Source organism: Phacochoerus africanus, chromosome 1, assembly GCF_016906955.1.
Source record: "Phacochoerus africanus isolate WHEZ1 chromosome 1, ROS_Pafr_v1, whole genome shotgun sequence".
Lineage (NCBI taxonomy): Eukaryota > Metazoa > Chordata > Mammalia > Artiodactyla > Suidae > Phacochoerus > Phacochoerus africanus.
The window spans coordinates 24,220,505-24,243,164 of NC_062544.1; the positions used below are offsets into that span (position 1 = coordinate 24,220,505).

General features: G+C 46.2%; 1 protein-coding gene across 1 annotated transcript in view; it reads left to right on the forward strand.

Annotated features, from left to right (window-relative positions):
* Window positions 1-22,660, forward strand: part of LOC125129111 (teneurin-2) — a 527,939-nt gene that overhangs the window by 457,114 nt on the left and 48,165 nt on the right. The window contains exons 19-23 of the mRNA XM_047783492.1: window positions 4,472-4,704; window positions 5,999-6,153; window positions 7,561-8,435; window positions 16,067-16,242; window positions 17,803-18,038. Of these exons, the coding sequence (XP_047639448.1) occupies window positions 4,472-4,704; window positions 5,999-6,153; window positions 7,561-8,435; window positions 16,067-16,242; window positions 17,803-18,038 (1,675 nt within the window). The remainder of the gene's footprint in view (window positions 1-4,471; window positions 4,705-5,998; window positions 6,154-7,560; window positions 8,436-16,066; window positions 16,243-17,802; window positions 18,039-22,660) is intronic.

A 22,660-nucleotide genomic window follows, 5' to 3' on the forward strand; every position in this document is an offset into this window, starting at 1 on the left:
TGAGCTGCATCCAAGCAGGAATAGTGGCCTTATATCCCCTGAAGGCCTCCTCCCTTTGCTACGGGGGAAAGAGGGGTCAGGGGTTCTTTCCACATTGGCCTAGAAACCCCAGGAATGGGGAGTGGCTCTCTATTTAAGGCCCTGGCATCTTTCCTCTTCTCCTTAGTGTTGCTAAGGTTCAGCCACTCTCCTGCTGAAACTGACATGTTTTTGTTCTTTAAAAAAAAAAAAAAAAAAAAAGACAGAAAGTCCTGTTGTGGCTCAGTCACTTAAGAAGCTAACATAGTGTCTCTGAGGATGTGGATTCAATCCCTGGTCTCACTCAGTGGGTTAAGGATCCATCACTGCCACAAGCAGTGGTATAGATCGCAGTATGGCTTGGATCTGGCATTGCTGTGGCCAGCAGCTACAGCTCCAACTAAACCCCTAGCCTGTGAACTTCCATATGCCACAGGTGCAGCCCTTAAAAAAAGAAAAAAAAAAGAAAAAAAAGACAGCAAAACTGGTTTTCCAAAAAAGAATGTTCATTGGAGACTTTGGCTCTAATTATGCAAGGACAATATCAGCTGTGAGTTTAATCTACAGGTATTTTTAGAAGAAAGAACACATCCTTGAGGGCCCACACATGTGGGTGACATGGGGAGAGAGAGAAGTCATGGAGCAGGGCTGGGAAATGGTTCAGACTCTCAGGGTTCAACAGTGTTGGGCACGTGGAGCTGGCTGTGAGCAGTGGCTCTCTCGCAGGTGGTACAGACTCTTTTATACACCAATGGCAAGTAGGTGGCTCAGGTATCACCAGGCTCCCTCCCACACCCAGGGCAGATGTTACAAATGAGTCACAGCACTCTTTACAGCTGAGCTTGGACTTGGCTTCAGAATCCTTCTCCTCCCATCCTCCCGGCAGCCATTCCCAATCGGTAGGTGTTGGCATTCAGGAAATAACCTAGGAGTTCCCAGCTGTGGCTCAGCAGGCTAAGAACTACTCATCATATCCATGGGGATGGGGGTTCAACCCCTGGCCTCCCTCAGTGGGTTAAGGATCCATCACTGCCATGAACTGTGGTGTAGGTTGCACAGGCAGCTCAGATCTGATGTTGCTGTGACTATGGCATAGGCCTGCAGCTGCAGCTCTGATTTGACCCTAGCCTGGGAACTTCCACAGGTGCAGCCATTAAAAAAAGAAAGAAAAAGGAAAAAAAAAAGAGAGAGAGAGAGGTAACCTATGTGACATCTCTTCATTAGCCTGGTTCACCAGTAGCTACCTGTGTCACGTGATGCCACATGGCTGGTCAGAAAATTCAAGCATTCTTGTCTAGATTTTCCAGTGGCCAGCAGGAGTCCAAGATCAAGGGCGCTTCTCAAATAATTGAGCCAGAAACTGTCAGCTAGAAGGGAAACAAAAGAAACAGACCGCCTTTGGGGGGGGGGGGGCTTTATACAAGAAAAGAAAATGTTATGTTTGCTTTATCATCAATTCTTCAGCTAACTGTTTGTTCTTTTTCCTTCTGTTTTCTTTCTATAAAGAAATAAAGAGTTTAAACATAGGTAAGATGAAGAACTCTTCCCTGTATAATTTGATATGGTTCGTTTGCTTCCTTGTGTTTGCTTTTTGTTTTGTGCTTTCTTGTGTAATGTTGTATATTTTTATGTACCAAATATAGTAACTTTTTTATGTGCTAATTGTGTGTTGTGGATATGATAAGCTTTAGCAATTATGAAATGCAGTCAAAAAGGAACCAAATAAGCTGACAGTAATTAGAATTTCCGGAAGATGCAAGTGCAAGATAATGAACCCTCAGCGAACTTTTATCCCAACTGCTCAGTGTGGTCCATAATTGGGCTAAACAGTTGAGGCAAACTTCTGGCTTTTGTAAATGCTGGACTGGGTTCACAAAAGCTTTAATGAACTGGAAACGGGTCAAAAACTCATTTTCGACTCATTAATGATTTTCTTCCCCTGGATACTTGGTCAGTTTTACAAAAAAATACAAGTTAATCGCCAATCTGCTGGTCAGAATGAATCCAACAGTCAGCTGTTTGGGAATTTTCATGGAGTTCAATCACTCTTAAGTAGCATGAAGGGTGTGGACCAAGTACTTTTTGTCTAAATAGGCATTGTTATTCACCTGCTCTGAGCTTTTCATTTAAAACCACATTGGCATCATGCACCTGTATAGTATATCCCACACATAAATGTACATTTTGCTCTAGGGAGCTTCCAGTTACCAAGGGAGGAAAACTCCAGATTGCACTAAAATAGAAGAAGAGAGACCTTATTTTTATTTGGGAGAGGAGAAAAAAACAAAACAGTGCATTTTAATACTCGCGGGAATCCTTCTCCTCACTCCTTGAAATGAAATGTTGGCAGAGGCTTCTTCTGCATGATGCTTGGTCAAAATCAGACAGAAAGGAAAGTTGTACAGGATCATCCAAGCCAGTGGGAAAGCCATGCACAGGAGTCCTCTGCCCCCTCCTTCCCACCCAACCCCAACTGGCGGGCTGTAAACACCCTGATCTGGCCAAATAGTTTAAAAAGCAGCCATGCCTTGGAAGGACACCCCACTTCAAACTTACATACTCCATTTGACCTTGGCCATGGCTCCAGATGTGGAAGCATGGATGTCCATCTACCTGACCACCACTGTAACAATCTGGATTGCAATGAGTGTGGGGCCATGGGGAAGGCTGGACTCCCAGCAAGAACTGACCCCACACACTCTCAGCTGTCTGCTCTTCTGGCAGAGATTTAGAAAAGCCTCCTTGAACTGGGCTCCCTAGAAAGTCCAGACTTAATTATCTTGCTCATAGATAGACACAGATGTGCAGCGCCCTGATCCTCTGATGCTCCCACCAGCTCCTGCATGTTCAGTAACAAAGCACAGCATCTAGTTTAAAAAAATGGCATGTGTTTTCCTCTTTCTGCCCTAATTTGTTTTGCGTGTGTGACTAGTCTCTAAAGACTTAATAGCCCAAAAAAGGAGGAGGAGGAGGAAGGGAAAGGAACCCAGGTAGCCTACTCTTCCAAATTCATTATCTGGGCTTGCATTTTAGAAAGACCTAGTTCCATTGTGTGTCTTAATAGCAACCTGAGGAGAAGCTGGAATTAAAGATGGTCTCGATGCACAATTTGTTCCTAAAAATAGCTTCCTAGTTCTTTTCTTCCTTAAATCGGGGAAGAACCCAAATGGTGGTGTTTTAGTCAGTCATTTAATAGCTTATGTCTACAGGACAGAGGCATCCAGCACTCCCATCACCCTCACCTTCCCTTCACCTTCCCCAGCCCCTCTCTTCTCATAATTCCCAACTACAGTTTTAGGGGGAACGAAGCCTGTGATTATTTTAGGCACAAGGCACAAAACCTAGTCTCCCCCACTAGGACAGAGAGGCACCAGCTGCCTGCATCCTAGTGATGCTGATAACCAGGGTGGGAACAGCAGGAGCACCTGTTCTGGCTGCAACTCCCATCCAGCGGCAGACACTGCAAAGGGATGAACATGTAGGGTTTGAACCCAAAGGGACATGAGTAAGGATCAGATATGACTTCTTCATGGCCCCAATACAGAATCAAGGACCCAGCAGGGCCGAAAGACTTCCCAAAGGTCACCAGCTAAGTCTGAGTTGAGGTTCGAGTCTCCTGTGTCTCAGTCATGGGCCGAGTGTACAGACCTCACCCATCCTAGTCCATGGGACATAGGACAGCCAGACACATGGCAAATAGAGGGTTCCAGGTTTCTAAGGTGTGACACCTTCCTAATCCTTTCCCCCCACACATGGAGGTATTTTTCTCACAGTGTGACTTAGGGTCCTGGCAGATCTGGGGCTACGCCTGGGAACCTCACTATTAATCTAAGGTTTGAAAACTACAGCTCCAGTAAGAGAGAGTCTAGATATGGGATCAGTAAGACATCACGTGTCTTCACACAAGATGTCAACTTTGTTCACATCCACCCCAAGGGATAGTGGGAAGATCTGAGGCTGAGGACTGGACGGTGGCTCCGGGAAGCGGCCCATTATGAAGTTAGGAAAGCTCCAGGTTGCCCCAGTATTCATGATCTGGTACCTTGGCGGCAGTAAGGAAGCCTAGACTAAAGAGTGTATGTTGTCCTATGTGAGTGTTCTCAGTACCACCAGAGAGCCTCGTAAACCCACGGGGGGGAAGGAAGGAGCCTAGCGCCCACAAAACACAACCACAGAAGCAGGATGGGAGTGGGGCCTTTGCACTGGCCCAGTGAAAGCCTGATGGACAGCCGTGAATTCTCTGATAATGTGAGGCGCTAAAGTCCAGTTAGAAGTAACAAAGAGCCATGAGCTGTTAGAACACTAACTGGTTCTGTGAGATTCTTTCCAGTTCACTAAAGTGGAAAGATGCCAGAGGTGGTTAGCGTCTTGCTGGGAGGTTTGGCATCTCTTTGATCTAGGAGGCCAGCTGCACAGCCCCTGCTCACTCCTCTCTGTGCTGCTTCTCCTAAAGCAACAACCCGGCACACAAGTACTATTTGGCGGTGGACCCCGTGTCCGGCTCACTCTACGTGTCTGACACCAACAGCCGACGCATCTACCGGGTCAAGTCCCTGAGTGGAGCCAAGGACCTGGCTGGGAATTCGGAAGTCGTGGCGGGGACGGGAGAGCAATGCCTGCCCTTCGACGAAGCCCGTTGTGGGGATGGAGGGAAGGCTGTGGACGCAACCCTGATGAGCCCTCGAGGTAAAGGCAGCCCTGGAAGAAAGCCCTACCCCAGGGGGAACTTGATGCACACCTGGCTGCCCTGTTGGGACTGAACTAAACCTAGGCAGTTAAATTATTTTAGTCTTTCCTAAAATAATTTAACTCTAATAGATGGCTTTGGGGGGGGGGTTAAGTATGTATTTATTGGAAGTAAACTTCATCCCCCACATAAGCTACAAATGGAAAGTGGGGTGGATTGCTCCTGGAGATGGCTGACTGCAGCCAGTCACAGAGTCAGAAGGAATGTTCACTCCGTGAGCCAGAGTGCCAGCTGTGTGGGCTGGAGACAGAGCGGAGCCCAGTTGGGGCAAAGGGGCCTCCAACCACTCCCAGCTGTTCCTCTTAGATAACAGTGTCTATAAAGTCAAAAGCACAGTACCTGACATTTTGCAAATGCCCAATAGTATCAATTAAGAATGGCTATAATTTCCAAGGGTTTGAGATTGGGGGCCGGGGGTGGTTCATGGACCCAAAGGATGTCTGTTTGAAAAGGTCTAAAGATAACTTCAAGTTAAGGACCAGTCAGTCAGAGGTCCGATTCTTGTTAGCATTTTTAGCCACCCTGAAAGCACATGGCAGCATGGATTAAGCATGGGGGGGCCTTGGGCTTGGACACTGGGGTGAAAATGCAAAATAAATAGAAGCTGCTGTCTGCTTCTTAGCGGGGAAGTGCAAGGACCAGTGTTCTCCCAGAGTACTGATGTGCAGAGTGGAGCCAAGGGTTAATTGGGAATACTTCTTGGAGGGTTTATTTTGAATTGGGAGTTTGCGACTGCAGCAAGCATTGTTTCTCAACCTCATTGTTATAATCCGTCTCGAAGGGTATTCAGGTAATTTACTACCAATAATTTTTCAAGTGGAGAGTTTGAGAAATAACTTCTTTTCTAAAAAGAACAGATGCACTTGGTCGTACAGCAGAAATTATCACAACATTTTAAATCAACTGTACTTCAATAAACCTTTAAAAAAATAAAATACAAAGAACAGATGCAAAACTAGCTCCCTATTCATTCACTGGCAGCCCAAGGTTCATCCTTTAGTTGTGTGCTGAGACAGCCAGTGCCCCAGGAATCAGGCAGATCTTAGCACAGCGCCCATGAGAAAGGGTATCCCTTTAAAAGTTCGAGAGCCACCACTCTGAATGTGCTCATCCAGGCGGTGAGGCCCCTGATCCAAGAAGATAATGCCCCAGCAGGGCATCCCCACCTCCACCCCGGCCCCACCAGCCCTGCTCCTGGCCAAGAACCACACTCCCGCGGTTTGCCTTGCTCAGGTATTGCTGTAGACAAGAATGGGCTCATGTACTTTGTCGACGCCACCATGATCCGCAAGGTCGACCAGAATGGAATCATCTCCACCTTGCTGGGCTCCAACGACCTCACCGCCGTCCGGCCCCTGAGCTGTGACTCCAGCATGGACGTGGCCCAGGTGGGACTGTCTTATTTCTCATCACTACGTGCCATCCCTGGTTGCTGGCCTGGAGCGCTCACCTGTGGCCCGTTTGGGTTGGAAGTGGGGCAGGGGGTGGGGGTCGATACTGAGACAGCTCCCAGGTTTGTTTGCAGAGGCTTGGGGCAAACTAGACAGCACGCTGGAGGCGGGCCGTGTCCCCCCTCCAGAAAGGAAAGAGAACTAGGGGAAAAGAGAAAGGGAGAGGGAAATTCTGCTCAGAAAAGTGGAGCTGGTGACACACTCCAGCCGGGGCAGATTATAGGGTAGGAGTTGCTGTGTAATTACCTCCCTTCTCCATCATTATTGCAGGTTTGAGAGTGTACTGTACAGTATTACACGTCAATCAGAACTTCCCTGTTAATCTAAAATGATTGCATCCTCACTATATAAACCTTTACTCTGTGCAGTGGGAACTGAGCACAGCCCACTACCGTATTCCCCCAAGTGAGAGTCTTTTAGACTGGGCTCTTATGTTGGCAGAGAACAGAGGCTCACTCAGATGTCCAATGGGAGCAACTGGACATTAATATAAGGGTCCTCAAACAACCCGAGTCTGTGTTTACTCTTCCTATAAGGGCCTTTTCAACCCTCTCATCAATTTGAGCTCAAATTCCTCAACTGACAAGTCGTTACTGAGATTTTCATTTCATATTTGGCAGAGAAGAAATCTCTTTGGTCCGGTACATTTTTTTTTCTTTTTTGGCCACCCTGCAGCATGTGGCATTCCCAGGCCAGGGATTAGATCCAAGCCATAGGTGCGACCTACACAATGCAGGTGGCAATGCAGGATCCTTTAACCCACTGTGGCAGGCTGGGGATTGAACCTGGTGCTGTGGAGACGCCACTGATCCCATTGCACCATAGCAACAACTCCCATCCAGTTCATTTTTTTTTTTCTAGCAAACACTCCAGGTGTAGTTTGCTGGCCACCCTGTGCATTTGGCTGCTCTTGGGTCAGGGACTCCTACTAAACTGTGTGTCTGCCTCTTGGGAATTAGACAAAGGTGCCTCCTCTTAAGGAGCATCACCTCCTCAGGCCCAGGGCTTGGTGGGCAGAGCGTGGGCTGTGTCACCCTAGCCCTTTGTGTTGTGGACTACCTGTCCAGCTGTATGTGATGTCTCTGACCCTTGTCCCATCACCTGGGGCTACGAAGAGCATCATGGGTCGAACTGGTGACCTCCTGTAGCCACAGCAGATGATAGAGCAGGAAAGAGCTGCTGTGTAGTGTTCTTCTCCCTCGAGCACACCCAGCAGGGGCAGTGAGCAGCTGGTTGCATGATGGGCGCTTCTTGGACAGCGTGTTAGGTAGAAAAGTCAGTCTGTTCTCCCCACGTCGAGCGTGGTAGAGGCTCTTCTGTAACGTGATGCCGTATCACCCACAGGTCCGCCTGGAGTGGCCAACAGACCTTGCCGTCAACCCCATGGACAATTCCCTGTACGTTCTTGAGAACAACGTCATCCTTCGCATCACTGAGAACCACCAAGTCAGCATCATTGCCGGACGCCCCATGCACTGCCAGGTACCTGGCATTGATTACTCACTCAGCAAACTCGCTATTCACTCTGCTCTGGAGTCAGCCAGCGCCATTGCCATCTCTCACACTGGGGTCCTCTACATCACCGAGACGGATGAGAAGAAGATTAACCGTCTACGCCAGGTAACAACCAATGGGGAGATCTGCCTTTTGGCGGGGGCAGCCTCTGACTGCGACTGCAAAAACGACGTCAATTGCAACTGCTACTCAGGAGATGATGCCTATGCGACAGATGCCATCTTGAATTCCCCGTCATCCTTAGCCGTGGCGCCAGATGGTACCATCTACATCGCAGACCTTGGAAATATTCGGATCCGGGCGGTCAGCAAGAACAAGCCTGTTCTGAATGCTTTCAACCAGTACGAGGCTGCATCGCCCGGAGAACAGGAGCTGTATGTCTTCAACGCCGATGGCATCCACCAGTACACTGTGAGCCTGGTGACAGGGGAGTACTTGTACAATTTCACCTACAGTGCTGACAATGACGTCACGGAATTGATTGACAATAACGGAAACTCCCTGAAAATCCGGCGGGACAGCAGCGGCACGCCCCGCCACCTGCTCATGCCTGACAACCAGATCATCACTCTCACAGTGGGCACCAATGGAGGTCTCAAGGTCGTGTCCACGCAGAACTTGGAGCTCGGCCTCATGACCTACGATGGGAACACTGGCCTCCTGGCCACCAAGAGTGACGAAACAGGATGGACCACTTTCTACGAGTAAGTGGGTTTATATGAAGTCATTCCCAAGAGCACTCACCCTACCCTAGCCAGCATCACACTGGCCGTCCGTGTAGCTTTTAGAGTGGCTTAGTCGTATTGTCATCCTGACTTTCACGTCTGCTTCATGTCCCAGCATATTCCTGTCCCCTCCCTGACTCCCAAATGATTTGCACTCTCGGGTGTCTCATTCTGAACATCTTCCCTCCAAGAGTTGGGAATTCCCATTGCCAGCTTGTTGTTCCAATTTCAGAATATTGGACACGCACAGCGCCTGAGAGATCAAGTGTTGATTAACGTCGCTGATTATTCATGTTTGCCATGGGTGCGGAAATTAGAAACTAAAAGGCAGGATCCTGGTGGGGCTCCTGTAATTTGCCGATAGGTCCAACAGCACACTTGATTGCCCCGACAGGCAGATAAACTCTGAATTTCCTCTTTCGCAGAAGTAGATCAATACAGATAATGTGCTAGGTATATTAAAAGATGTGAGAGCTGGTCATATTTCCCCTAACAATTATCTCATACTTGATAGTCCTGCTGTTTGTTTTACCAAAAGCTGTTTTCCCTCGCTCCTGTAGGCAGTTCTTGGTCAAACTGCCTGCTGCGGTGGGTATTAACCAGTAGGATGCTGGTGAGGAAATTGCTATGGTATGATTCCTCCACTCACTGGCTGAGACAGGAGTGGAATTTACAAGTATCTGGCTTTGCTGGACAGTGAAGGATCTGGTTAAGCACTATGTATTTGTAGTTGTTGCTTGCTTTCTATCTTGGCGTTGCTGCTGTAGCTGAGAATTTACTAAGATGGGGAGATGTTGTCACAGAAGGAAAGGGACAGGGGAGAGAAAACAGAAGACCTCATTGCTGATCAGTCTTAAATTCAGCAACGTTCCCTTCCTGTTGGCATGCCAAGGGACTTGGGAGAATGTGAAAGGGAGCTGTTGCCACCTGCTGGAAGTTATCTGCATTGCAGAATGGGCTTTCCTTGGCCCTGGTGCCGTCTTCCTTCTCCGAGCAAAGCTGTCTTTCTCAGACTTCTGAAGCACGCGAACATCTCTGAGGGCACTGGAACTGATCACACTTAACCAGCCAGTGACCCTGGCCCTGAAAGCATCATCTGCGTGCCATCTTTAGAGCTCACACCAAGTTAGGTTAAAGCAACACTGTAAGCCAAACACCTCCTGGATTCTCATCTTCCCTTCTTGCCCTGAAGGGCCAGCACATGTCAGAGAGAATGTGTGCCACTCTCAGGAGGCCTTCCTTAGGAAGCTGCAGGGACCAAGTTGAGGCTGACATGCATCCTTAGATGGGAACTCTAACGGGGAGCATATTTTCCCAAAGGGGGCCCTACTTTAATGAAAACATGCTCATGATTTTTTTTTTTCCTAATGTTTGTTCAGAAGTTACATGGAAGCATTTTTTTTTTCTCTCTCTTCATTCAAAGAGCTGCTCTTCTTTTCCCCTGTCGTGTTTGTAGAGATCATAAAATCTCCATGTCAGGGGTCAGTGCATATGGTTTTCTTGGCCTCCCAGAAAAGATGGTAACTGTTTTGTTTTGCGGTGTTTTTTACATAGGGTTCAGCAAAGTGGTCATTCAAAAAGCAGAAACGGACAGAACATTGTAAATCAAGTATAATTAAAAAAATAAAAAAAAATAAAAAATAAAAATCAGACCCCAACTCCACTTCCTGGTGGGACTGCATAGCCTTAGCGAAAACTTTGGAGAAAGGAGTTAGCAAAGCCATGAATGAAACCGCACAGGGGCCTTGAGGCTGGCAGAAAACAATCTGTTAATCCTCACCGCTTAGCACTATCGGACCTACTAGACTTTTGAAATCTCAGTATGTTCTGGCCTCTCCATCTAGCTTGTGCCCATCATGAGGTCAAGGGTTTTCATCCATTTTGTTCCCAGCTGTGTCCCCTGCACCTTGAACAGTGCCTGGCACATAATAAGAACTCAGTGACTCCCTGTTGAATGAATAAGTCAAAGGCAGCTTCCAGCCCAACCCAAGACAAAGCAGGACTGGTTCTCCTGGGTGGCCTTGAGGTCCAGTTACTAGAACGCATAGCTCCTTGCAAGTATGTGCAGACTAATTTGCAAAGAGGCTTGAATCTGAAGATACTCCGTGGGTATCCAAAGCTGAATCTTCTTTCAAGGTTAAAGAAAATCTGCTTTTTTTCCCTGTGGACCCTAAGATTCAGGTCTCCATACCAGGCCTCTGTCCCCTGAAAGTGGAATCTCCAGTTGCTGCTATTTCTCTTATTAAGGAAGCACGGCCACTTATGCATGGTAGGTGTCCAGGCAGTTCAGGGGGGTTGGAATCAACGCACTGCCCGGGTCCCAGAGAATAAACTCCTCACAGAGTCCCTCCTTGGCAGCGAGAGTTGGGGGCACTGTGTGGGTTGTCCACTAAGCACCCCATATCAAAACACCTAGAGGTGTTGTCTTAGTTATGGAGGGTAAGTTAACATATAACATTATCTTCATCTCAGAGGTGCCACATGATTTGGTATTTACATAAGGTGTGAAATGATTGCCCCATTAAGTCTAGTTAACATCTGGCCCCATATAGGTACCAAAAATTTTATGACAACTTTCAGGTGCTACTCTCTTAGCAACTTTCAAACATGTAATACCGTATTAACTACAGTTATCATGCTGAACGTTACATCCCGTGACTGATTTGTGTTACAATGGAAAGTCTGTACCATTGACTTTGAACCTCTCCACTCACCCCTCACCTTTGGCAACCACCAGTCAATTCTCTGTATCTGGTTTTCTTGTGTGTGTTTGGGGAATTTTTTTGTTGATGAGATCCACATAGAGGTGAGATTAGAGGGTATTTGTCTTTCTCTGTCTGACTTATTTCACTTCTCTTAGTGCCCTCAAAATCCATTGATGTTGTCACAGATGGCAAGATTTCATGCTTTGTATGGCTGAATAATATCCCTTTAAATATATATGCACCATTTTTGTCCATTTATTTGTTGATGAAACACATTGGTGTGTATCTTGGCTGCTGTAAATAATACTACAATGAACATATATAGGTGCATATATCTTCAAGTAAGTGTTTTCATTTTATTATTAGAGTTGATTTACAATGTTCTGTCAATGTCTGCTGTACAGCAAAGTGACCCAGTCACATACATACATATATATACATTATTTTTGTCGCATTATCCTCCATCATGTTCCCTCACAAGTGACTAGATACAGTTCCCTGTCGTATATGGCAGAGTCTCTTTGCTTATCCACTCCAAATGCAATAGTTTGCATCTCGAACCCCACACATCCCACTCCCACCCCCTCGGCAACCACAAGTCTGTTCTCCGTGTCTAAGAGTTTGCTTCCTTTCTATAGATAGGTTCATTTGTGCCATGTATTAGAGTCCAGATATAAGTGATACATTTGATATGTGTCTTTCTCTTTGTGACTGACTTCACTTAGTATGAGAGTCTCTAGTTCCATGCATGTTGCTGCAAATGACTGTTTTCATTTTGTTTAGATAAATACCCAGAAGCAGAAATGCTGGCTCATATGACCATTGTTTTTAATTTTTTAAGGTACCTCCGTACTGTTTTCTCTACTGGATGCACGGATTCACATTCTCCGTAACAGTCTACAAAGGTTCCCTTTTCTCCACATCCCTGCCAACACTGTTAGGGCTTTTTTTTTTTAATAAAAGCCATTCTAACTAGTGTAAGGCACTATCTTAATATGGTTTTGATTTGCATCTCCTTGATGATTAGTAATGTTGAAGTTCCTGTTGTGGCTCAGCAGTAACAAACCCAACTAGTAACCATGAGGGTACGGGTTCGATCCCTGGCCTCGCTCAGTGGGTTTAGTATCCGGCATTGCTGTGAGCTGTGGTGTAGGTCACAGAGGCAGCTTGGATCTGGCATTGCTGTGGCTGGGGTGTGGGCTGGTAGCTGCAGCTCTAATTTAACCCCTAGCCCAGGAACTTACATATGCCACACATGCAGCCCTTAAAAAATTTTTTTAAAAAAAAGTAATGTTGAGCATATTTTCATGTACCTGTTGGCCATCTGTCTATTTTCTTTGGGAAAATGTCTATACAGATCCTCTGCTCATTTTTTAATCAAACTGTGTGATTTACTCTTGCATTGTATGAGTTCTGAATGTAGCCTGGCTCTTTGTCCTGCCTCAGAATATGATTTACAAATATTTTCTTCCATTTAGTAGATTGCCTTATTTTGTTGATGGTTTCCTTAGCTGTGCAAAAGCTTTTTAGTTTGATGTCATCCCAGTTGTTGGTTTGTGCTTTTTATTGCCTTTGCTTTTGTGTCAAATGCACTGCATAGGTAGGTAGGTAGGTAGGTAGGTAGGTAGATAGAATGAATCACCAAGACAAATGTCACGGAATTTTGTAGTTTCGGTCAAGTTTTTAATACATTTAACTTTGTGACTGGTATAAAAGTGTTTCATTCTTCTGCATGTGGCGGTCCAGCTTTCCCAACACCACTTATTGAGGAGACTGTTCTTTCCCCCATTGTGTACTCCTGGCCCCTTTGTCATAAACTGACAGTATATGTGTAGGTCTCTTTCTGAGTTCTCGATTCTGCTCCACTGGTCCCTGTATCCAGGGCCACATTGTTGGAAATTAGGAAGTGTGATGCCTCCAGTTCTTTGTCAAGATTGCTTCGGCTGATTACTTTGGCTGTTTGGGTATCTGTGGTTCCACACAAATTTTAGGAGTATTTGTTCTACTTCTGTGAAGAATGCCACTGAAATTTTCACCGGGATTGCATTGAACCTATAGATTGCTTTAGATAGTATGGACATTTAATTGATATTAATCCTTCCGGAATTCCTGTTGTAGCTTAGTGGGTTAAGGACCCAAAGTTGTGTGAGGATGCGGATTCAATCCCTGACCTCACTCAGTGAGTTAAGGATACAGTGTTGCCACAAGCTGTGGCCTAGATGGCACACAGATCCTCTGTTGCTGTGGCTGTGATGTAGGCCTGCAGCTGCAGCTTCAATTCAACGCCTAGCCCAGGAACTTCCATATGCCACAGGTGCAGCTGTGAAGAGAAAAAAATTTTTTAATATTAATTCTTCCAATCCATGAGCATGTAATATCTTTTTTGTTGTCTTTGATTTTTTTCAGTAATATCTCACAGTTTTCAGTGTATGGGTATTTCATTCTTTTTGATGCAATTGTGAATATCTTTTTACAGTTTTCTTTCTGGTAGTTATTAGTGTATAGAGACACAGCAGATTTTGTATATTGATTTTGTATCCTGTAACTGTACTGATTTTACTAGTTGTGACAGCTTTCTGGTGATGTTTTAGGGTTTTCTACATATAATATGATGTCTTTTTTTCCTAACCTCATTGTTCTGGACAAGACTTCCCATACTATATTGAAGAAAATGGCATCCTTTGTCTTGTTCTAGATCTTGGAGGAAAACGTTCAGCTTTTCACCACTGCATGCGATATTAGGTGTGGGCTTGTCATATATGGCCTTCATTATGTTATGATATGTTCCTTCTTTACCTACTTTGTTGAGGGTTTTTCTCATAAATGGACAGTGAATATTGTCGAATGTTTTTCTGCATCCACTGATCGTGTGGTTTGTAGCCTTCATTTTGTTAATGTGGTGTCACATTGATTTGCAGATGCGACCCATTCTTGCATTCCCTGGAATAAATCCCACTTGATCATGGTATGTGAGCCTTTTAATGAACTGGTGAATTTAGTTTGCTAATATTTTGTTGAGGATTCTTGCATTTATGTTTGTTTAGAGATATTGGCTTGTAATTTTCCTGTGGTGTCCTTGTCTGGTATCAGAGTTATGCTTGTCTTGTAAAATGACTGTAGGGTGTTCTTTCCTCTATTTTTGGGGTGAGTTTGAGAAGTACTGGTATTAATACATCTTTTAATGTTTAGTAGAATTTACCTGTGAACCTGAGTCATCCTGGACCTTTGTTTGGTGGGAGGTTTTTTATTAATAGTAAGGCGAGTGAATCAGTAATTGGTCTGTTCGAACCTTATTCATTAGTCAGTCCTGTTAAGCTTTATGTTTCTAGAAATGTACCCACTTCGTCTAGGTTGTCCATTTGTTGGAGTATAAGCAGTCATAGTAACCTCTTATCTTTTATATTTCTGTAGTACCAGTTGTGATTTCTTCTCTTTTGTTGCAGATTTTGTAAGTCCAGCTAAAGGTTTTTCAATTCAAAGAACCAGCTCTTGAATGCCTTGAATCTTTGCTGTTGTTTTATTCTTCCTTTCCTTCTAATTTTTGGATTTAGTCTCCTTTTTAAATACGTTTTGTTTCTGGTTATAAAACAGGAAAGTAAGGCATACTGGTTACAAATCATTCCTAAAATATAGAAGCATACAAAAACATGAAGAAAAACCACCCTTAATGTCAGGTGCCTATGTTTTCAGAGAATTTCTTCTACTTACACCCATTTTTTCACCCTAAGTATACTATCAGGGGAATGTATTTTTCTACATGCTACAATGTAGAAATTTTTCATGTCAATAATGAGAAATCCATGTCATCAATTTGGATGGCTTCATATATTTCTACTCTATGGAAAAACTCATCAGTTATTTCATGAATCCCTGATCAGTGAACATCTAGGTTATTCTAGTTTGTTGTTTAGACTTAACATATTTATAGCCCTACTTAAGAGGCAGTTTATTTAATAGATAGGAACACATACGGGAGTCCCTTTGCCTTGCAGGGCCCAAGTCTCATCTGAGAGAGCTTATTCTACATTCTGACTTTGAGAAAAATCTGTTTCTTTTTCCTTGAGGGTAAGGGGGTCCAGGCTTTCTGAATAGAAGGCATCTTCCAGGGTAGGGAACTGCTTTACTTAGAGGAACAGCAAGGCCTTTTGCTAAAATGGGTAGAAAAAAGAAAACTCCTCTTTGAGAAAAGTATAAAGATGACACATACAGAAAGAAGGAGGGAGGGCCTACTTGCGGGCAAATTTCTGGCCACAGAGCTTGCTCACCAGGGTACCTAGACTTGGGTGTGGTAGCCCATGGAGGTCACATGAGTCACTGGAAAAACTTCATGAGGCTCTTGAGTCATGGTCGGCTTGCGTCTGCCAGACCAGAGAGATGGTTATAGGCAACCAGGCCGCCTGTGCTTGACCCATGGCATGTAGGGGGCATTTGGTCCAGGCTGAGGGTCCAGAGGACAAGCCGGATGCAGCTGTGTGAGTGTGGAAGAGCACGGGTGGTCTCAAATGGCAGGTGTTGATGTGATTTGATTGATCAACCAAGGGGGATGGTTCGTTCAGCAGAGAAAGGATATAAGCAACCTGATCATTTTTAGGAAGGTGAATTGGGTGGCTTTGTGAAACACGTAGGATAAAAAAACATAAAGCTGTTCTCACTACCTTGCAAAGTACACGCTGCCTGAGGTGAAATGTTTTCACTGAGTATGTTTTCAGGTATAGCGGTGGGTGGTGAAAAAGCACCCAGGGAGGGTTGGAGGGCTGATGATTGTGACAAGATGCCTCAGTGCTCCCCCACTTGGCCATCCCCCAGTCCGGTATTTTTCCTGGTTCCATGAGTCTGCCCCTTGTGTGGTTGGGAAAGCCTTCAGTCCTGGCAACTGTGCTTCTAACCCGTGTTTCTGTTCTCCAGCTATGACCACGAGGGCCGCCTAACCAATGTGACACGCCCCACTGGGGTGGTGACCAGTCTGCACCGGGAAATGGAGAAATCCATCACCATTGACATTGAGAACTCCAACCGTGATGACGATGTCACAGTCATCACCAACCTGTCTTCGGTGGAAGCCTCCTACACAGTGGTACAAGGTAAGCCCCTCAGCCAAGCCCAGAGGTGTGAGCTACCAAGCCTAGGAGGGCCTCCAGAGACCTTGCAGCCCTCATCTTGCTGTTTTAGTCCACAACAAACTAACTCTACAAGAGGTCAGTCTTAGAGAAAACCAGATGCAGGAGAATGTCATCTATACCAAACCAAATGTCAAGTTATTTGGAAGTATACACATTTACCTGAAAATGTCAGTTTTCACACACACCCCCCACCTCACCCTCTGCCTCCACCTCTCCATCACCAGCACTCCCTGCCAAACCAGCACAACTGGTTACCTTCTCAAAGGCTGTTTTACTCTCTTGAACTCACCTTGGTTTTGTTGGGGAGGTGGTTCTTTAGTCCCATTCTGCATCTCTTTTCCAAGCATCTGTGTGATGAGTTGGTTGTCCTATAATCACAGAGCCCTTAGCAAACTCATGCCCAGACTAGGTTCTCAAAGGCTTCTGACTACCCCATGGTTACTGTTGCTGTTTGACATGACAGTCCAGGACAAGCAAGAAGAAGAATTGTGCAGGTGACGTTTTCCTTGTAAAGAAGATGCCGTGTCAGTGGGCTAGCCTATTGTCTGAGGAAAAAAAGTGTCCTCTGGGGAGATAAAGGGTGACATTTCTGGACTGTGATTCTGTGCCAGAGCCCATTTCCATGACTCTGTTTCTGCTCTGCCCGATGTAGATTTTAATGATGTAGGTTTTCTGCATGATGGCTGCAGTTGTGGGAGTGACAGGTGCACACTTGCTTGCAACTCCAAAAGCCAGCATCTCAGAGGCCAGCCCAGCTGGACTCCTCTGCCCAAATCAGGAACCGATAGATCTAGAAAAGGAGTCGCTGACTCACATTTCCTTCCTGGAACTTTTTGATAAAGGAAAAGGTCAGAAGTCTGATTGACCAGTGTAGATTCCATCTGGGAAGATTAACACATGTTATCAGCACCCACTGGCTCCGTCTACCTCGTACTAGTGGAGTCTCTTCAGATTTCTCTTGAGTGGAGGTGGCATCAGCGGTGGAGTCAGCTGCAAATGCATGAGGGGCAGAAAGGTTGCTTTTTCTCTTGATTTTCTTGAAGAATCCTGGACTTGATTTGCAGTGGATCTGACCTGGGGTCAGATGGGGTAGACCATCAACCTCAGGCTAGAGAGTAGGCAAAAGGAAAAACATTTTTAAGTAGTTCTCTTTTTTTTTTTTTCCCAGTTTCAGCTAAAACATATATGTTAAAGATCAGGGGTTTGATTGACACAAATTGTGTAGGCACTAGACATCTTTAAATGTTTAAATGTACTATGAATAGTCTTCAGTGAGTAAAAGAAAAATATCACAGCATAATTATTTCTGGAGTGCCACATATTAATAATGTTTTTCTTTCCACGGATCAGTAGCATCTCTGCTACTCACCTTAACATTGTACATGTGCTAATTGAAGGCAGCCTTAGACTGACAGCTGCAAAGTACCATGGAAACCTATAAAAATAGAGGTTCTGTTCTCTCCTGACTAACAGAGTGGATAATTTATTTTCCTCTCCCCACCCCCACTTCCATTTCTCCAGATCAAGTGCGGAACAGCTACCAGCTCTGCAATAACGGTACCCTGCGGGTGATGTATGCCAATGGGATGGGGGTCAGCTTCCACAGCGAGCCGCACGTCCTGGCTGGCACCATCACCCCCACCATTGGGCGCTGCAACATCTCCCTGCCCATGGAGAATGGCCTCAACTCCATTGAGTGGCGCCTCAGAAAGGAACAGATTAAAGGCAAAGTCACCATCTTTGGCAGGAAGCTCCGGGTAAGTAGTTCCACCCAGCTTGTCACCACAGAGTGGCGGAGGGCACACACTTTCCACCAGTGCCCAGGACACCTCCCAGTTCCCGAGCTTCCACTGCGCCTTCCTTCCCTGAAAGAGACATCTGAGCCGAATCCCTCTGGGCCTCATCCCTCAGGGAAACTGGTCTCCGTTTCCTAGGCCTGGAAACGGGGGGGATCTAACTTCAGCTCTAACTGCAGGTCGCTTTGGCCATGTTTTCACCATCTTCTCGCCTCCATGTTCCCTGTTCGGCTGACTCAACACACGAATTGGTGCCTGGGCACACTCTGTGCGGGGTGATTTGCTCAATCCGGGAAGCATGGAAGTTTTACAATGTGCTCTTTACATAAACCCAGGATAATCCGATGGGTTAAAGGGGAAGAGAGAGGAACATCTTAGGGCTTGAAGGGAAAACACAGGTGGAGTTCTCACCCAGCCTGAGAGGAAGTAACAGACAGACCCAAGCAGGAAGTTCTAACCAACCCTAGCTTACCCAGACCACATAACTTACAAGTTATATTTTTAAAGTCAGGATATCACAGTGACTGAGGACTCGTACGATGCAAGCCCTATGTTAAATGGTTTACTTGTATTCCCTTACCTTCAACAGCCGGGTGGGGATGGGTATTATTAGCTCCACTTTTCAGATGAGGGAACACAGGCTCTTGGAAGCTAAATAACCTGCTCAAGGGCACAATGCCCAGAAAATGGCAAAGCCATGACTCAGCCCCAGTTCATCTTTCTGTCTGGCTCACGGGCCGGGATTCTTAAGCAGCTCCTAGATGAGACCGACAGTCATCCAGATAATCGGGTCCTGCTGTGTGCAGTGAAGCGGCAGTATGAGAGGGACAGGTCCTCCCATCATACTAACTCTTGCCCCAGGGGAGAATCCCAGGGCTCTTGGTCCTCATCAGAGTCAGCCCCTACTTCCTGAACCAGGAGCCAGGTGTTGCGTTACGCACCGGAGCAACATGGCACACCTCACGAAATCCCTGCCCTCCTGCAGGTTGTGGTCCGGTGGGAGGACAAGGAGCAATAGGAGCAGCAGATAAGTCAACTACTAGGAGTTCCCACTGTGGCTCAGCAGGTTAAGAACCTGACATCACATCCATGAGGATGCAGGTTCGACCCCAGGCCTCGCTCAGTGGGTTAAGGATCCAGCATTGCCACAGACTGTGGCATGGTTTACAGATGTGGCTCAGAGCCAGTGTTGCCATAGCTGTTGTGTAGGCCAGCAGCTGCAGCTCCTGTTTGACCCCTAGCCTGGCCACTTCCATATACCACAGGCACAGCCTTAAAAAAGAAAACAAAAGTCAATAAATAATTGCAGACGGAGATACCCACTAGGAAGACAGTAAATAATGCAGTACGGCACCATCAAACAAATGGGGCTTTGGAATTCCTGAGATTAAGAGGCTCACCGTACACAAAACTTGGGTCATTACTTGTGCCGTATTATTGGATCGAAATCCAACCAGCCCAGGTGACCTCCCTGCAGCGCTGGGCCACTCCATATTAAGATTCTGCTTTTGTCTCGTTGGAGTTTAAGTCTCCACATTAGGTTATCAGCAGTCTCCCATGTTTTTCGTCCTCTGCTGGTATCTGCAAAGTTGCAAGCCGCAGTATCTTCCTGAAGACAAAAATGAAATGAGATTAGCAGCTAAATCCTTAATGACTGGATTTTCGGGGCTGTATAATTGATTTTTGATACACTGCACTGTAGAAGTTGATTATAAGTAGTAGCCGTGCCTTTTCTCCAATAAATCAGTTATGCATTTTTGACTAAGTTTCCAAAATAAAGATAAATGTGCCCCTAACATAAAATGGCTATAATCCCAACGCTGAAATATTAAAAATTGTCCTAATGCTACTTGCGGTAATTAGCAGACGGTAGGTGCCCAAGTCTTAAAACTGAATTTCTGCCAGGGTTAGATTTGCTGGCATCGTGTTTATGCAAATCGAAACACAGCTTTATCTATCAACACCTCAACATTTAATTGTCTGGTGTTAGTTCCTGTAACAATAATCACATATCCATTTAGCTCTCTTAAATGAAAATCACTATGAGATTATAACAGGTTGAGTGGACTGAAAATGTAATTTGAAAATGAGGGAGAAAGCCTGGAATTTATTTGCATCTCATTTATTTTAATTCAATTCATAAATTGTTTAGTGAATGAAATAAAAGCAACTCCTGGAAATTGCCAGGGAGCCGTCAGGGGAAGGTGGAGGGTCACGTGTGACGAGCACTGTCACGGAGGCCAGGAGCACAAGGGGGGCGGGGGGCGTCACTCCATCAGTCCGAAGAGGGTGGGCTGGGATCGGTTAACAAGTGTGAACAAATAAACCCAGGAATGAGGGCCTTCATGAGCCCAGCTAGACACAGCAGGGCTCCGCCATCCCTCCCAGCGAGCCCACGGTGGGGGGACTTCAACTTACCTGCAAGGAAGCCCAGGAGATGTTGGCTCTCTGGGCGCCTCAGAAGCCAATGAACATGAAAGATTTGGTGACCACATAGCAGGGCCTCTGCCATCCCAGTTGGGGCCGAGGGTTGCTTCACAGAAGAGGTAGACTCACTTCTACGGGGCAGTCGGAATTAGGCAGGCAAAGCGGTCAGCAAGGGGCAGTCAGACAGAGCATGTCACCTGGGAAAAGGCACGGAGCCCCACCCCCACCCCCCAAAAAAACAAAACAAAACAGGGGATGGTTTTTCAGAAAACTCACTCAGTGTTGCCGGAGGCGAGGGCGCGTCATACTGCAAGAAAGAGCCACTTGGTCAGGGGCAGCAGGAGGAAGGGAATCGTTTGCTAGGGCGGCATTTATCCTGAGGACAATGGGGGGCTGTTCCAGGGTTTGATGTGCAGAGCCCTGGGTTGGGATTTGTCGCGTTAGAAAGACCGCTCAGGCTTCCTCGGGTGTCCAGGAAGATAGATCAGAAGGGGACAGGACCGGAGGAGAAGGGTAAGCCACACAAAAAAAACCGCAGTCACCAGCAGAGAAGACAGAGGGAGATCTGAGAGCTACTTACACACAATTAAGAGGATTTGGCAACTTATGGGGTTGCTGTGTCATGCTCACCTTTTAAGAGGCCCTTTCTGTGATCATAGGGACTGGGAAGCCGAGGCTTGCCGGGCTGGCCTGCTGGACTCTGTGAAGGAGAGAAGCTAGAAACTGACTGATACAGTGACGCACCCCGCCCCGCTTGTGCTCCTAGCCTCAGTGATAGCGCACGTCACATGTGACCCTCCACCTTCCCTCTCTACCTTCCCCCAACAGCTCCATCCCCATGGTGTCCGTGAGGATGCAGGTTCGATCCCTGATCTTGTTCAGTGGGTTAAGGATCCGGCGTTGCCACAAGCTGCAGTGTAGGTCGCAGACATGGCTCGAACCTGGTGTGGCTGTGGCTGTGGCCGGCAGCTGCAGCTCCAGTTGGACCCCCTAGCCTGGGAATTTCCATATGCTGCAGGTGTGGCCCTAAAAACGAAAGAAAATAAATAAGCAAGCAAGGAAGACTCCAGGCTGATACCAGGTCAGCTTAGGGAACCCAGGGGCAAGAAGGAGGAACCTCTTACAGAATTAAAAACTCAGATCCCTTAGAAGAACTCTGAATGGCCTGGCACAGTTGGCATGGCATTCCCATCCCTGGGCCGGTCACTGGTCAGGGAGGTGGTGGCTCTGTGACTGGCTGAGCCGCATGTGGACACACGTATCTTGTGATGGACATCTCAGTAAAACCTCCTAGAAGGGGAAATCTCAGAGAAAAGGGGTGTTCCACCCAAAGAAGGAAGAGATGGTTAAAATACACACACACACACACACACACACACACACACACACACACACACACACTTGTCATCCTCCGGCCCCGAGGACCTGCTGGTGCATTAATGCCCCCTCCCCTCCAGCAAGGCTTTGTTCTAGACTTGAAAGAACTGAAACCAACTCCTCCTGTTACGATTTAAAACTTCGGCTCTTTCCTAAAATGGGTTTAGTGCACAATTCTCTCTGATAAAGAAGACATATAACCACCCTCTGGGAGATCGCCTCCTGATGATGATTTACATAGAGATTGCAAAAGCAAGAAACATCTACAGGTGTAGGTAGCAGAACAAAAGAATTGCCTCCAAGGTAATCTTCCATCATGATATTGGTATTAGTGTTATTAGAATTCCAAGAAGAAGTGGGAGTTCATAATTTTGTTTTGGTTTCCATATAATTAATATGACATTGCAATTACACGTTGGCTTGCATTACGTTTACTTTTTGGCAAATGACAGTGACACAGGAACAAAGTGGGAGGCAGACGCGCCTGTGTGCCTGGGAACATACGCACGTGAAATCAATTCTGCGTGGAGCCAACTCAGGCAGGTCTGTTAACATATGTGCTCATCACAGAAGCCTGAATCGTAGCAGCCCTCCCACCCCCACAGTGCATTCATTCTGCACCAACGAAGATTTTATTTTTGAAACACCTATTAAGTTCCTGGCACTGTAGTAGGCACCGAGAGTATATCAGCAAACAGACAAGACAACTGTGATCAGTGCTTGTGTAGACAGACCTTGCTAAAAATTGAGTATTAGCTTAAATGGCAGCTCAGTGGAAG